This window comes from Phodopus roborovskii, unplaced genomic scaffold (genome assembly GCF_943737965.1).
Source record: "Phodopus roborovskii unplaced genomic scaffold, PHOROB, whole genome shotgun sequence".
In the NCBI taxonomy this organism is placed as follows: domain Eukaryota; kingdom Metazoa; phylum Chordata; class Mammalia; order Rodentia; family Cricetidae; genus Phodopus; species Phodopus roborovskii.
This window is the reverse complement of record NW_026126410.1, coordinates 17,514,785-17,529,557: the sequence shown is the minus strand read 5'-3', so window position 1 is coordinate 17,529,557 and position 14,773 is coordinate 17,514,785. Positions and strand designations below refer to the sequence as shown.

General features: G+C 41.5%; 1 protein-coding gene across 1 annotated transcript in view; it reads right to left on the bottom strand.

Moving 5' to 3' along the window:
* Positions 1 to 738: 738 nt before the first annotated feature.
* Mroh2b (maestro heat like repeat family member 2B) overlaps positions 739 to 14,773 on the bottom strand; it is a 59,350-nt gene continuing 45,315 nt past the window's right edge. Inside the window, exons 30-42 of the mRNA XM_051182492.1 lie at positions 13,448 to 13,600; positions 11,388 to 11,545; positions 10,784 to 10,910; positions 10,071 to 10,258; positions 8,643 to 8,783; positions 8,038 to 8,152; positions 7,341 to 7,487; positions 6,927 to 7,109; positions 4,231 to 4,386; positions 3,816 to 3,947; positions 3,241 to 3,343; positions 1,412 to 1,477; positions 739 to 885 (exon numbers count right to left, since the gene is read on the bottom strand). Coding sequence (XP_051038449.1) covers positions 779 to 885; positions 1,412 to 1,477; positions 3,241 to 3,343; positions 3,816 to 3,947; positions 4,231 to 4,386; positions 6,927 to 7,109; positions 7,341 to 7,487; positions 8,038 to 8,152; positions 8,643 to 8,783; positions 10,071 to 10,258; positions 10,784 to 10,910; positions 11,388 to 11,545; positions 13,448 to 13,600 — 1,776 coding nt within the window. The 3' untranslated portion in view covers positions 739 to 778. The remainder of the gene's footprint in view (positions 886 to 1,411; positions 1,478 to 3,240; positions 3,344 to 3,815; positions 3,948 to 4,230; positions 4,387 to 6,926; positions 7,110 to 7,340; positions 7,488 to 8,037; positions 8,153 to 8,642; positions 8,784 to 10,070; positions 10,259 to 10,783; positions 10,911 to 11,387; positions 11,546 to 13,447; positions 13,601 to 14,773) is intronic.

The window sequence follows — 14,773 nt, the reverse complement described above, 5'->3', positions numbered from 1 at the left end:
ACTAGCCAGAATCTTCAGGGACCTAGAGGAATAGATGAATACCATTGTGAATACACAAGAATGAGTCACAGTGTTGGTTGTTAAATGATTGTTAAATATTGTATATGTATTTGTATACACATATAACTTTCAAAGTGTATTTTAGAAAAGAGTAAATAATTGTGATCTAGATATGTAAAGAACATTACTACATATATGCACACACAATGCATGTGCACAGAACATGTATACTTTATTTCTGTGGCTTAAAACTGCCTTTTAGCAGAATGTCAGAAATGGTCTGTTTTAGAATAATACCTAGCATCATTTAAATGCATAAATTACACCCTTGGATACAAGAGACAGGTTAAAGTTTATCATGTGATAATATTTGAGAAGGAGAAGATTGTGGGTAGTGATTTAAAGTCTAAAAAAAAAATGGAGGCCTATGTATAAAAGATAACATTAGCTTTCTTTCCTGTAGTGTAATTGGGTCAGGTTGTGCCATTCTTTGGTGTCTGTATCTGCTTGGATGTAAGTTTCTCAAGAGAGAGCACTACGTTGTACAAAGCTGTGTCGCTGTCACCAATCAAATAATAGGCTGTCTCTGAAATGAATTTATGATATCTATTACCAATGCAAGCTACCTGAAAGGCAAGCTCAGGAGAGTAAGGAAAACATTTGAAGATTCTAATCTTAGGTAATACATCTGCCTTCAAGAAGATGTAAACTTGTGAGTTCATAGGACAAAGACAGGAGTTGGTTTTAGAAAAAGCCTAGCGGTTTATTTCTTGATGGTTTACAGTGGGATGCTGGTCTCTTTACATCTTCTCAGGAGGGTCTGTAAGGCAGCTTCAGCAGCTCTCTGGACACTGATGCAGGGGTCCTGCCGAAGTGCTTGGAGCCCTGAGATGGAAAATTAAATGAACAAGGAGAGCAGAGCTTAGTAGGAAAAGCAACCAAGCCAGGGCCAGTTTACATAGCCCTTTGGTGCTTGTTGTACAGGCAGTCCCATATGGGACCCAAGTCAATGCTCATCTCCTACTCTAAAAGGTAAAAAAATGATGAAGGATATAGCTGGGTGGTAGAGTGGGTCCTTAGCAATTATAAGCTTCAGTCCTGAGGACAGGGATCAGGGAGAGGAAAAGGAGTGTAAGGAAGAGGAGGAGGAGAGGCAGCCATGATTCCTTTTTGATCAACTGGTTTAGGCAACAGGATAACTCATATTCGATTGGGAATGATATCAATCAACAAAGAAGTGGACCTGGAGGCTGCCATCAATTCATAGAAATTCCAAGGTCTAGGAAGCTTCAGAAAATGATTGGATGCCAAAGTGTTCTATTTTTGGGCTGATCTGGAACTTGGAGCAGTTAGCCTCTCCTTTTCTAAGAATGGAACAAAAGTATGTGCGTCAAGCAGGGATGGTACTTACGCATCGTGAGTTGCTCTCGGTCTAATAATTCCACATATCGGCTGGTCAAATGGAGAATAATGGCATCTAGAGTCAATGAAAGAAAACATTACCGGCTTCACTGTAAGGGGAAAGTGGGCCTGATTGGAGCTAGTCAGAAGGCAAATGGATCCATGGGTGACTGAACAATTATGAAAATCTCCATGTGCTTCTGAGGCTAATTTGAGAACTTCTGTTGGGTCTTGAGCAATGTGTTTGGAAAATGTTTACATATCCAGTTTATTTGGAAAATTCACAAATTGGCCTTCCTGGCTGGGGAGAAGGTATTGTCATGTGTTTCAAACCTGCATGTAATAGGGTTTCTGCATTTGTTAAATTTATAATATAATCAAAGCAATGGAGTGCATGTTCTAATAGAAAGTATTTGAAATGGAAAGCAGACCAGTGGGCCTGTTTACTGTGAATGAGTTAGTTAGAAATGGCTTGCAGAGAACACTTGGAACTGCATAGTAGAAATGTCTCTAGATAGTCATGCATTTTTCTCTTTCACAGACATGGCAGGGAGGCTATCCAGAGAGGTGATATGTCCCCATGTACCACAGCAGAACCAGGGCCCCCTCTATGGTTGTGCTTCTCACTTCGATTATGTTGATGCTTATGTGTTCAGCTTCAGGATGCAGAATGTGGCTCAAAGGGAGAAATGGGGCAAAGCAACATATTTATTCTGTGGAGGCTAGGAACCTGGACACTGGGAAAAGAAAGAGCAAAGGCTTGGAAGCCCTGGAGCCTGGAAGACTTCAGTCAAGTCGGGAGCCAGTAAGTGCTGGTGAATCAGAAGAGGATGTAAATTTTGATATGTGAAAGGAAAGCAGATACCACAAGTCATATAGCTCATTTATTCCTACTTCTTTCACTCCTGTCTTTCTCTGCCATACCAGTTTCATGCTGGGGCAGTTTTCAGTCAAAGTGAGAACGAAACAAAAGAACAGCAGTGAGTGGAGAGGGAGCTAGGAGAAAGAGAAGGGGAGGAGAGGAAAGCATGTGGAACTAGGAAGACTGAGTCAGGGGAGGAATAGATGAGAGGGAGAGAGAGAGACAGAGAGACAGAGACATACAGAGACAGAGAGAGACAGAGAGAGATGCCATAAAAGAGGGAGCCATTATAGGTTTGAAGAGAAAACTGACTCTAGACAAATATCCGGAGACCTACAAGACTGACCCCAAATAACAATATGAACATCAGTGGAAAGGCTACCATAAATGCCCTTCCTGATAATGAGATTGATGACTAACTTATTCACCATCATGGAGTCCTCATCTAGTAACTGAGGGAAACAGAAGCAGACACCCACAGCTAAACACTGAGCCAAACTGGAATCCAGATGCAGAGAGGGAGGACAAGACCAGGCTACAGAAACCCACAGAGACAGCTGACTTGAACAAGGAGGAGCTAATGGACCCCCAGACTGACAGCTGGGAAACCATCATTGGACAAACTCAGACAGGCTGAATGTGGGTCTCAGCCAGAAGGACTGGGAAGTCTAAGTGACCTCAGACAGTAGAACCAGGATGTATCCCTGGTGCACAAAAGGACTTTGGGAGCACATTCCCCATGCAGGGATTCTTCCTTAACCTAGAGGCAAGAGGGAGGGCCTAGTCCCTACTCCAAATGACTTGACAGATTTTGTTGACCCTTCCTGGAAGCTATCACCCTAACTGTGGAGTGGGTGGGTGGGGGAAAGGATGGGAGGGGGTGGGGGGCCATGGGAGGGCGGGAGAGGGAACTGGGATTGATATGTAAAATAAGAGAAGAACAGACACAAGTGGGGCAGGCCTGGGAGGGGGCTCACCCGTGAGTTTGACAGCTGCACTCCTGATCATCTCCCAGCTGCTGGTGAAGAAGGTGAATGAATGTGTGTGGAGGATCCACAGAATTTCCTGGTTCTTCTTGGCCTGGTAGAGAGGCGGTTCATTTTAAAGAGAGCAATTGGAAAGTGACCCTTATCATTCCATATGTCTCAGGAGAAACCCCTCAAGGTTAGCCAATACCCACAGCTGTTTGCTGTTTGACTGAAAGTTGTCTTACAGCCGTTTCAATACTGATTTAATAAGGAAGGCACTGGTTCTTTACTAGTTAACAGATATGGTTTCAGGACCACAGAAGAAAGGATCTTCATTGGCCTTGAGGGACAGGGTGATACGTGAGAATACTAGGGATCATTGCCATCCTTGCAAGGCTATCCTGGCCCTGTTTTTATTATTTCAACAACAGCAAAAACAGCACAGGAAATATAAGAGATGTGACTCAAAGAGGAGACTTCAGTAATCTCTTCACTAGAGATTGATACCAATTATGTGTATGCTCATGAGGGTTGTCTAGACTCCTGTCTTGCTATTTTGGTGGCACTGTATGCTGCACACTCACCAGTTTCATGCAGAATTGCCTGTAGAAATCCCTGGCCCGTGGCAGGTCCTGTTCAAGGAGGTGGTCTAATATTCCATACAGCTCCTGAAGGCCCAGGAAAGGGATGCAGATGACCAAGACATCACGACAAGCCTAGAACACAGAGATTTTGTTATTGCAGTCATCTTCTGGGGTCATCTTCCAGAAGGAAGTAACTGCCCACTGACACAGTGAAAGAAACAGTAAAGACCTGTGGCTTGAAAGGAGGAAAAAGGTGGAAAGAGATGATGAAACAGAATTCTGAATTGGTGAAGTGTCTTTTTGGGTTCATTTCTGAACGGTGATCTCTGAGCTGGCTTCCAGTTCAGAGAGACCAGGCTAGTTCACACTTTTCAGTCCTCAGGAAAGAGGTGAAGGTGTCTGCAGGTCTACTTACAGCTCCAATCTTGGGGTTTGGGTCCCAGAGGTGCAGAAGGAAGGAAATCATGCTCTTTTTTACTTCTTCAGCAAAAAATATCTTCCATCTTCTTCCTGTTAGGGATGCTAAATCCTCAAATAAGAAGATGGCGGTCAGTCTCACGTCATCTTGCTCCTGCGGTGACAAATGGATCCTCTCACAGGATATCCCTGCCAACATCCCCTTGGTACCCACCCAACTTTGCTACACTTCAACAAAGGAAGTAAGTCTAGAAACTGGGCACTGGTATATTCATGTCACTGCCTCTGTCCATTCCAAGACTGCAATCCCCCAGACTCAGTTTTGGGTGATGTTACAGAACTGAAGACTAGATTTCTTCCTTTGTGGGGAGAAATGATTGCAGAAGGACAAATAGGAATGTGGGAAGCAGGAGGGTTCCCCTTTGTTATGTATTTTCATAAAATGTCCTGGTTGTGTAATTAACCCTAAAGCTACAAGTCATCTTATCTAAGCTGCATAAGTCCATTGTTCTTCTTCAAGATTCCAAATATTTTGTAAAGGGACAAAAAGTTGCTCAGGAATCCTGACATTGAGTCTCAGGTCAAACAAAAACTTGTGAATATATGAAGTCATGGAGAATCTTATTTTTTTTTCCAGGACAGTTGGAAATGATTTCAAGGAGCAAGGTGTGAGATGATGGGGGAAGCCTCTGTTATCATAAGTGTGCAACTTGTTGACCTGGTTCAGAGTCGCAACAAGCAAGAGAAGCAAAGATGAGTTTTTTGTTCAGGTCCACAAAACTGCTTTAAAAATTAGGAAATGTCTGTCAAGTTCAATGTTCTTATTTTTCAGTTGAGTGAAGTGATTGCTTTGAGAATTACAGGAAAGCATGGACACACTGAGAAGAAAACAGGAGGAAAGTTGATGGACCATGGGATTGCATGCCTACCCTCCAATAAAATACAGAGGGCAAAGCATTACAGAGTCATGCACATTTGTAGGAAGGCGACCCTGCTAGAGGGAGATTTGTGCATCTTTACTAACATCTAGGTTTTATAAAATTTTTATTCACATGTGATGGAATTAATTCCTACTGTGAGTGAGAAATGACTACCCTAATAACCAGGAAGATCTTGCTCCTCCCTCCCCCGCCTTTTAAAGTATGGCTGTGAAACATTGCTTGGAAACTGTCAAGAAGACTTTTGGCTTACTTGGGGCTCAGATCCAAGAGAAATGTTATTATTTCAACAAGAACCCAGGGAATCTAACAGATGGGGCCGGAAAAGCAGACTTCAGTCAGTCCCTTGTTGAGGATTGGTATCAATTATCTGTGTGGTGAAAAAAAATAAACTTTTGTTTTTCCTCAGAAAATTCTACATTGGGTAGGAGCCCAGGAAGCATTTTGAGGTAACTTGAGAATTAAAGAAAATTAAATTAAAGAAAAATGAAAGAAAACAGTAGAAAGCTGTTTTCATATGCCTGGCTACACTAGAATATAAAGTAAAAAATGCAAAAATGCAACAGTTTAGAACTTTTGTGGGCATACATTATATATTAAAATCTGTAGATCCAAAGCTAATAAATCATTAAAGTTTCAGGAAGAAAGAGAAATATTAAAAATTTGAAGTAAGTAAATAGAGAAATGTTGTACTTGAAAAGTATTATTTCCTTAAATACTATTTAATATTTTTTAGGCCTCAATAAGAGATTAAACTTAGTCAGTGGCCTATAAAATAGATAATGAATAGAAAAATTAGGTTTTTGAAATTGAAGTTTTCCATCTGGAGACCAGAAGATAAGGAATGTAATGAAGTCTTTCTCTTTGTGAAGAGAAGCTAGCAGCTCTCCCAGTAACAGGACTTGAGGAGACATCTATAGACCTCAAAATATTAGGCTGAAGTTGCTGTGAAACAAATTTTTTACATCCATAGCAGTGAATAAATAAACAAACAATACTAAAATACAGTTTGTGGAATACTCTCCATCACTTAGGGTTGTTAATTGATCTTTTGTGATCAGTCAAGTAAGTTAAAATTTATGAGCTCCATAGTCCCTCCATCAGTTTACAGCTCTGCAGGTAGACTGTGAAAGCAGCTACAGGCAATATATCATTAGTAAGTGTGGCTGTGTTCCAATAAAACTTTATTGACAAATTCAGAGTGTAGGCTGGATTTGGTTCATGCATTACAGTTGGCTGCCTCCTGGATGAAATGACTCCTTGAACTTGGGATCATGTTGGAGGAACTAGGAATTATCCCAGTTTGGGTATTCCCTAAAACATATGAGGTGTTAGCAAATTACTTGGGCGATACACCCAGGAAAAAAACCTGGGGAATAAGAATCAGATAGGAAACTTAAGAAAGGAAAGAAAGAGGCATTTATGGGTGCACTGACCTCACAGGCAAACAATACTCAAACCTTCTGTGGAATCAAGAACCTAAGACATTTGTGCAAGTTTCAACCCAGGGCTAGCCATCTTGGCAACAATTATACATCACTATGTTTAGGTCAGTTGTGTTTTCTGGGCCAGGGAGTATGCTCAGGCAGTGAGATGTTGGGAGGCAGCAGCCTGTATGGGAGCTGTTTGCAGATGTCCTTGAGAGTGGCCCCAAATTGATGGTGGGGCACCCACAGTCACCTCCATGCAGTACCGGGACCTTCCTTGGTTTCCTCACTTCTTCCAGGGAAGGGAGGCTCCCAAGAAGCTCACTTACGTCTTCAAAGAAGGTTCTTGTTTGCAGCACTATTTCCTTGAAGTAGAAGCTGATGTCCCTTTCTGTGAGCAGCTCCAGGATCTTTTTCAGAGCCTTCAAGCTCTCACAGACAACTTCAGTGCGAGCCAAGTGGTACAGGCCTCTGATGACAGATTCTAGTATGATCTGCTTATGTTTCTTCACCTGTTAGGAAAGAAGGCCTCCTGATCTATAAAATTATTTCACGTGTTTTCTTGAATAGGGGTAGGAATTCACAGGCGCAGAGACTGTAATGGACTCCACATGTACTTCAACCCCAAAGCTGCTACTTGAGCTAGCTTGTTGGGATTTTCACTTCATTTCCATGAAGCTACCAAATGGGGGTACCTGGAAACTCCACTTAAACAAATCCTTTCCCCCAAGAATGCCTCTTACCTTGTGAGGAGCCCCACATGCTGTGTTGCCCAGTCCTCGAATGGCCATTTGCCTCAGAACAGCATTGGAATCCCATGCACTCTGATCCATGAAAACCAGCACATCACGAAGGTTTCCATGCTTCCAGAGGATTGGCTCCTTCATAAGCTGAAATCAACAAACTCATCTCTTTTAGAAAACCTCCCCGCAGGGGCAACTCAAGGCACCTTAACTACAATTAAAGATGGGTCCTAACTGCTGTGGAGCAGAGGAAGGAAGCACCTGAGTGAACCAGCTAATCTCTCGAATCTGCCTAGCTCTAGATGTGAGCCACCCATAGGTCAAGTAATGAGGACCAGACTATTCTGGATAGCAGGATTTTTCTCAAAGGAAACTGGACCATCAGAGACAGAAGTTTCTGATCACAGTTCCTTCTCTGGATTGGCTAGTCTCTGTGTCACCTGCTGACCTTGTGTTTTGTCCCCCTCACCTTTACAATTCTTACTTCCCTGACCTGGAGTTTGGTTTCCACAAAAGGCAGGAGGAGCCAGTTGAGAGAGAGATTTCTTTTCCCTTTCATTCCTTGATTATGCATCTTTGGAGGGATGGGTCCCTTCACTATTGAAACTTCCCTTGAAGGGCACCTTGAGCTCCATATCTTACATGAGAAATACAGCAAGGGACCAATGGATGTGCCCTGATGGCCATTCTTCCTTACCTCAGAGAAGAAGGCAGTGCCAGTTATCCGGTAGTTCTCAGAGGAGGAAGTGAGAGAGGAAAATAGATGTTCCATGATATCCAGTATGACACCATGTTGCCAGACAGCCATGCTCCTGGAAAATACACATTTTAAAAGGGACTTAATATTTAGATCTCCCATGGAAGGCCTCACCCTCCCTGGGGAGCAGAAAAGGGATGGGATGAGGGGTGGGCAGGGGACAAGGGGAGGGTGAGGGAACTGGGATTGATATGTAAAACAAGCTTGTTTCAAATTTAAATAAAAAATATTATTATTAAAAAAAGGGACTTAATTCCCTTCTAATGGAAAAAGCTGTAGTGTATTTAGAGGCTCTTTACTGCCAAGCCTTACATTTTAAAATGGCCCATTCAAGTAGTTGGTTTATATGGTTTATCTAAAGTAGTTCATTTGAATCATTTTTGTTTTTAAGGGAAGTGGTAGCCTGGGGCTGAAACACCAGTATCTTCCCCTTCCTTCCCCTTTCTGCCTTTGTGTTGATGTGAGTTGTTATCAGTGAGGTTGCATCTTCATTCTTGGCTTTTGTTTTTCTCTTTTGTATCCACTTCTAGATCATGGCATATCACCTGGCCAGTGCACATACGCCTATGTGATGGGAATCAGGATTGCTAAGTAGGTTCCACAAATTGTCGCCTTCATCAGATTCTTTCGCAAGGCCTTCTTTCATGGCTTGGGCTTGCAAGCATTTCAGAGTTGCAGCTGAGAGTCTAGAGAAGACAGCAGATGCCACAGGTGTAAATTATTCCTACAGAGGAAGTTATGAGTTCCCTAGCTTTTTCTTCCTACTTCTTATAATTCTCTCCCAACCTTAGATTAGTGGATGTTGTTCAAGACAAAAATATGACAGCTCTACTCTCACACTTTCATTTTGGGGTCAATGGGACAACAGGTGATGAGTAGATAATGTCACAAAATGTTGTCAACTTCCCATAGGGGAAAAACAATAAAAAAACAAACCAAGCCAAACCCTACAAATGGAAAGTGAAAACCAGCATATTTTACTGGATCTTTGAGATCAGGTTGCATCTTACTGTGAACTTACTGTCAGTTGCTGCAACGTAGCTGCTGTTGTCTCTGCACCCACTATGCATGTTTGGATTCAAATATGGCCCTTTAAACTGCTGTCACTTTGATGAAGTAACATGTATTTTCAGGACAGCATGTGCTGAGTCTAAATTCTGTTAAAATGTCTTACAAAAGGTTGCATTATGATCTGACATTGGAATGAAAAGCTATGTAAAAGGTCAGGGAAGCAGAGTGACATGATATAAAATAAGAATCTATACCTTCCAATTCTCAACAGGTTTCTAGAAGAATATAAAACAATCATATAAAAATATAAGAAATATAATAAGCCTCATGCTTTTTGTTTTATTTTGGCATTTTTTTTTGTCTTATGGTCTTGTGTTTGTTATTTTAATTTTTTTTGTGTTTTAGAGAGAGAGAAAGAGAGAGAATATAAAGTTGTGTGGATAGGGAGGTTGGGAGGGTCTTGGAGAAGATGGAGGAGAGAAAAAATGATAAAAATGTATTAAAAATTTTTAAACAAAAATTATCTTTTTAAATAAAAGAAAAGAAGGTACTGATTCATGGCCTCCTTTTCCTTAATGTTATATGGATTGAGACTGCTTTTGTCAATGGTGAGGTCTTAGACTGGATGGAATATTCCATATTTTCTGCTTTCTGTGTGACCTTCATTATCAAAGAATTCTAACTTTCCCAGGAAGATATCGATAACAGAAACAATGTGGGTCCTTTAGGGAAGAAAGCAGACCCCTCACTCCTCATGTGACCATTTTAGGCAGGTATCCTGGGTATTGCCTCAGGAAAAAGGAACTGCCAGGCCTGGAGTCATAGTGAAAGGACTCTAAAGCTTTGTGCATTCCAAAAGGATCTGATACCAGGGCAAAAGGCACAGGGTGACTTCCCCATCTCCTCTTCAGGAGTGTGGGTCAGGACCATTAAAGGAAGACTTTTCCTGATGGGCCATTTACCTGCAGGGGTCTGGAGTCTGCTGCCGTTCCCCAAGCTGCATTACACGTCGCCTTTGACTCAAGGTAGAAGTTGGCATTTTCTGGCCCAGTGAGCAGCTGACCAGCTTCAGGAGGAGGGTGAACAGCTCTGGATACAAGTGAGTGACATGAGTCCCTGTTAAGATCACTTCATACATAGCACAGGCCACCTGAGGGAACAAAGGACCTCCCAGTCAAGAAGATTTCGTTCCTGCAAGGCTGCTACAGAAGTGTGTTCTTTGTCTCAGGGATTGTTTTCTAATTTAAGCATGCCCACAATAAAAACATACAGAAAAGGAACATGAACTGGCCTCTAAATCACTCAACAGGCTGGGTTTCTTAGGACTGCCATGCTGGCATCATGACTTCAGGTAGACACATCATGGGAAAATGACACATTTTCCAGCATGGGGGATTTTCAATGATGATGATAACAAACAACAACAGTCATCTGGATCTGGATATACTGAAGACTAATTTGGAAATAGATTTGCTTTGGGTGCTGATGACAAATTTGTTTCTGAAAATGATTAACCACAGACAATACTGCTACCACATTGTCTAACATGAACTAGATTATAGTTAAATTCAGGGCACTTCTGAAATATGATTAACACTCCAGCATCTGGAACCAGGTGGGAACAGGTCACAGATTAAAACACAGACAGAAGTGAGTGATCAAATATCCAACTTACTGAAATTGCATCTATGCCGGCCATGTCATCCTCTAACCTGGCATCCAATTTCTTTATCAGGGCTCTCATGAGTTTGCCACTAGAGGCTGGGTTTTCAGCCAGTGCCTTCCACAGCGTCTTTGTGTCCCTAGAACAACAAGTCATGAAGCTGATAGGTAAAGCACAACTCTCTGGACTGTGAGATTTTCCATCTGACTTAACTTTAAAGTTATGTTATGATGAATCAATGCTTGCAAAGGCAGATAGATACACTACTATGTCAAGAGGCAATAGTGGTAGTTTGTTTAATAGCCCAGCACTTGGCCTTGGGTTTCTGAGGCATGCGAATATTCAAACAGATGGAAACCAGAAAGAGGAAGGATATTGAATTTCATTATGTACTTATTATAAATGCAGTGAATTTCTATTTTAAGCGGAGCTCTTTTGCATTCAATAAAATGCTTGGAAAAATATTACTTGTGGTTCAAATATAATTTTAAAAATGATGTTCAGGTGAGATGTTTTCAACCTTTGCTATCTTCCTCTCAAATAATACATGTTTCCCGATGCCTTGTAAGATAGATGGTTGTTTCTGGGAGAAGGGGCCAGATGCTTTCGACTCTACCTGTCAAAGGGCAGAGGCTTCTGTAGTAGGCTGACAACAACTGCATCCATGTGAAAACTGGCGATCTGGGAGACAGCTTCTAGCATGAACTGAAAACTTTCCTCCTTTTGTCGGAGGACTGGCATGTGATGGTAAGCTGTGCTCAGTATCTCCAGTAGCTAAGAAGGAAAAATTGGGTTGTCACTTTTCTCTCTTCGAGAATGGTACAAGGGAGGTGTAGTGGGTGATTGATGAGTTGCCATAATGTTAAAGGCAGTATTTCTTCTATGCATGACTCCTTTCTCACTCAACATTACTGGAGAACTGGGTATCTTTTTAGCCCAGCTTAGTGAGCACTAGAAAAAGGATACACTATGCTGAGCATTGTAATCAGTACTCTTGGGAAATATGTTGAAAAGGAAAAAGGTGCAGTCTTTTGTGACAGCTTGGGGGTGGGGGTGGGGAATCCAATAAAGTATTTCAGTCGTCTACCCAAAACACTGGGTTCCAGGTGGTAAAAGGCAAATGGTGGTCCAGAAGCAACCAGAATCATGGAGGAGCCATGGGCAAGGCAGAGATGGGAGAGGAGGGAATCTTTGTAGGTAAGGACACTGCACACATATAAAGCTGGAAAATGTGGGGAAGAGGGTGATAAGAGGAGGGTAACTTCACAAATGAGATGCAGACAGATGCATCCCAGAGGATCACAAATGGCAGTCACATCTCCTAATTCGGATGTTGACTAGTGACAGTAGGAGATACTTTTATATATATGTTCAATTTTCTTTGATATGAATAAGGGCATGAATCTATGCAAAGAAAGACACTTTGCCTCTACTAGAACTTTCCCTTTCTTACCCTGTATGAATATTTATTATAAGCCTAACATTTTTAACATAGGCATAACATTTTCTAAATTATTCAAAAAACATTACCAGTATCCCTTAAGATGATTATCTCAAAGGCCCAGTTTAATAATAACTGGGGAGGGTTTAATTTCCCTTTCAAAGTTGTTACTATATTCTGTTAATTAATTTCTCTCCTTATGCCAATCACTCAAACACACAGGTATTCCATACTTATCAACTACAATTTCCCTATGTTTAGCCTCATGCCTAACTCATGTTTCACTATGAATTTTTTTTGAAAACAATTTACTGGAAAGTAATTAGGACAGGAATGATTTCTAATAACCTTACCCAAAGCTGTGTAATTGAGGATTGTTGATATGGGATGTGGGTTAAGAACCTCTTTCCTTCAGTTTTCTTGCTGGTCAAACTTAGAGTAGTGGTGTGTGTTCTGCCTTTGACTTGAGGTGTCAAGATAGACAGTCTCCATTTGGAGCTCTTAACAGAGACTCCTGAATCTGAATTCTGTTCCTTCTGCTTAAGTCCCAAGCTGTGACAAATGTCTTAGCACTTTCACCAACCCATTGTTAACCTTGCTTTCCAGATAACACACTCTAATGGGGTGTGAAAGAACAATGTGAAGAGCAGCAGTGAACTGGACCTCCATTCCCGCCCCCCCCACCCCGCCCAGGGCTTAGTGGCCATCTCAGAGGCACCCACCTACCCATTTTCCTGCCTTATAAATCTATTAACCCAGTTTCTAGAGGACAGAGCTGTTTCCTTTGACCAGGCAGAATGGGAATCATTTTTAGGTGTGTGTGTGTGTGTGTGTGTGTGTGTGTGTGTGTGTGTGTGTATGTGTGTGTAAGTCTCATGTATCCCAGACTGATCTTGAAGTTCATATGTAGTTAATAATGGCCTTGAACTCCTGAATCTCCTTCCTCCATTCCCTATGTGATAGGACAACAGACATGTGACACTCTGCCCTGTTTATACCATGCTGGTGATTGAACACAGTGTTTTGGCCATGCTAGGCAGGTACTCTATTTTGTTTTGAAAGTTATTATAATTAAAGATTTAGCTGGGCTATCCAACCTTGTTAACATATAGGTTGGGACTCTGCTGAGCTCCCTGAAACTCTTGCCTGCTTCCCATTAGACAGTAACCATTAGAGGAAGAACTGCATGGGAGTTTGCTAGAACTCTGTAGTTTCACTAATGGGTGTCAGTTCACCTGATCTTCCAGCACAGCCCCATGCTCCTTCAGGGCCGTGATCATCCATATACCACAAGCCTTTGTGCACGTGGGGTTGAGAGTTTCCAGGCCATCCAGTGTTTCCTCCAAGAATGCCTGCATTTCTTCATTAGGGATGAATTTGCATACAATCTGAGGATATAGCCACAGATTCATTATCACACACCTCCCTTTAGATTTAGACATCTAAACCTTGTGCTACGGTATGTTTTAGGGTAACAGAAATGACTGTGCTTTCCAAATGGTTGGCATATGACTGAAACCACAGAGACCAAAGAAAACAGAATCTACTCTGACTTCTGTCTCTAAGCAAACTCTACCTGAGGTGGCCTCTTTTTATCATTTTATAGTTATTAAATCTCAAGCTGCTGTGACAATTCCTTCTTTAAATTCAAAGTTATAGCATCTTGCAGAAGGAAAACAGTGGAGAACCACACACACACACATACACACACACACACACAGAAGTACTTTTACACACATTGTATATATTATAGAAATACACTTCAAGTTTGGAAGAATTTGTCACATACACCGAGAACCATGATGAAAAATCAAGTGACTTGTAGTATTCATTCTTCACTATCAAGAGCAGTCAATAAAACTGTAATTTTGATCTCTAGGTACAGGAAGTCCAGAATGCTTGATTGATAGCTGTGTGTGGATGTCAGTGTGTATGTCTGAATATGATGCTGATGACTGAGGGTGGGCAGTCAAGTGTAAGTTGGCAGAATAAATGAGTTCCCTGGGGCATCTCTTGGACTTTGACTATTTTGAGTTGGCTGATGTTTATGGACATGAGGACATTCCTATGCAAGACTGACTCTCCCAATGTTAAATGGTTTGATGATGTTTTCTTGAGAAAATAATGAACTATTTTCTACTGTTTTCATGCTATCCAGTTCGTGAATTTAATAGTTTCTAGAGAAATGTGTCAGGCTTCTACGATATGCTGGGAGCCAATATCTCTTCCCCATTTGAATCAAGTTTTCATTGTCTCTGTTATTGCCACCTTGATCTATGCTATCTCACCCAACAGCTGGATTCTTGTTATTTCCTTCAAACTGATTTCACCAATTTTGATCTCATTCGCTCTCTCATTTCACTCTTCCTACAGCAGCCAGAGACCTTTCAGACCTTTTAGCCCCACCATGACAATGCACCCTGTCAGGATACGTACTTCTACTCATAAACATGCTGCCATGCTCTACTGACTTTATTAGATACATTTATTTTCCTCTAGAGGATCATTTTGAACCTAGTCCTTATCCTTGCTCTTATCCCCTTACTTGATTTTCTTTTATT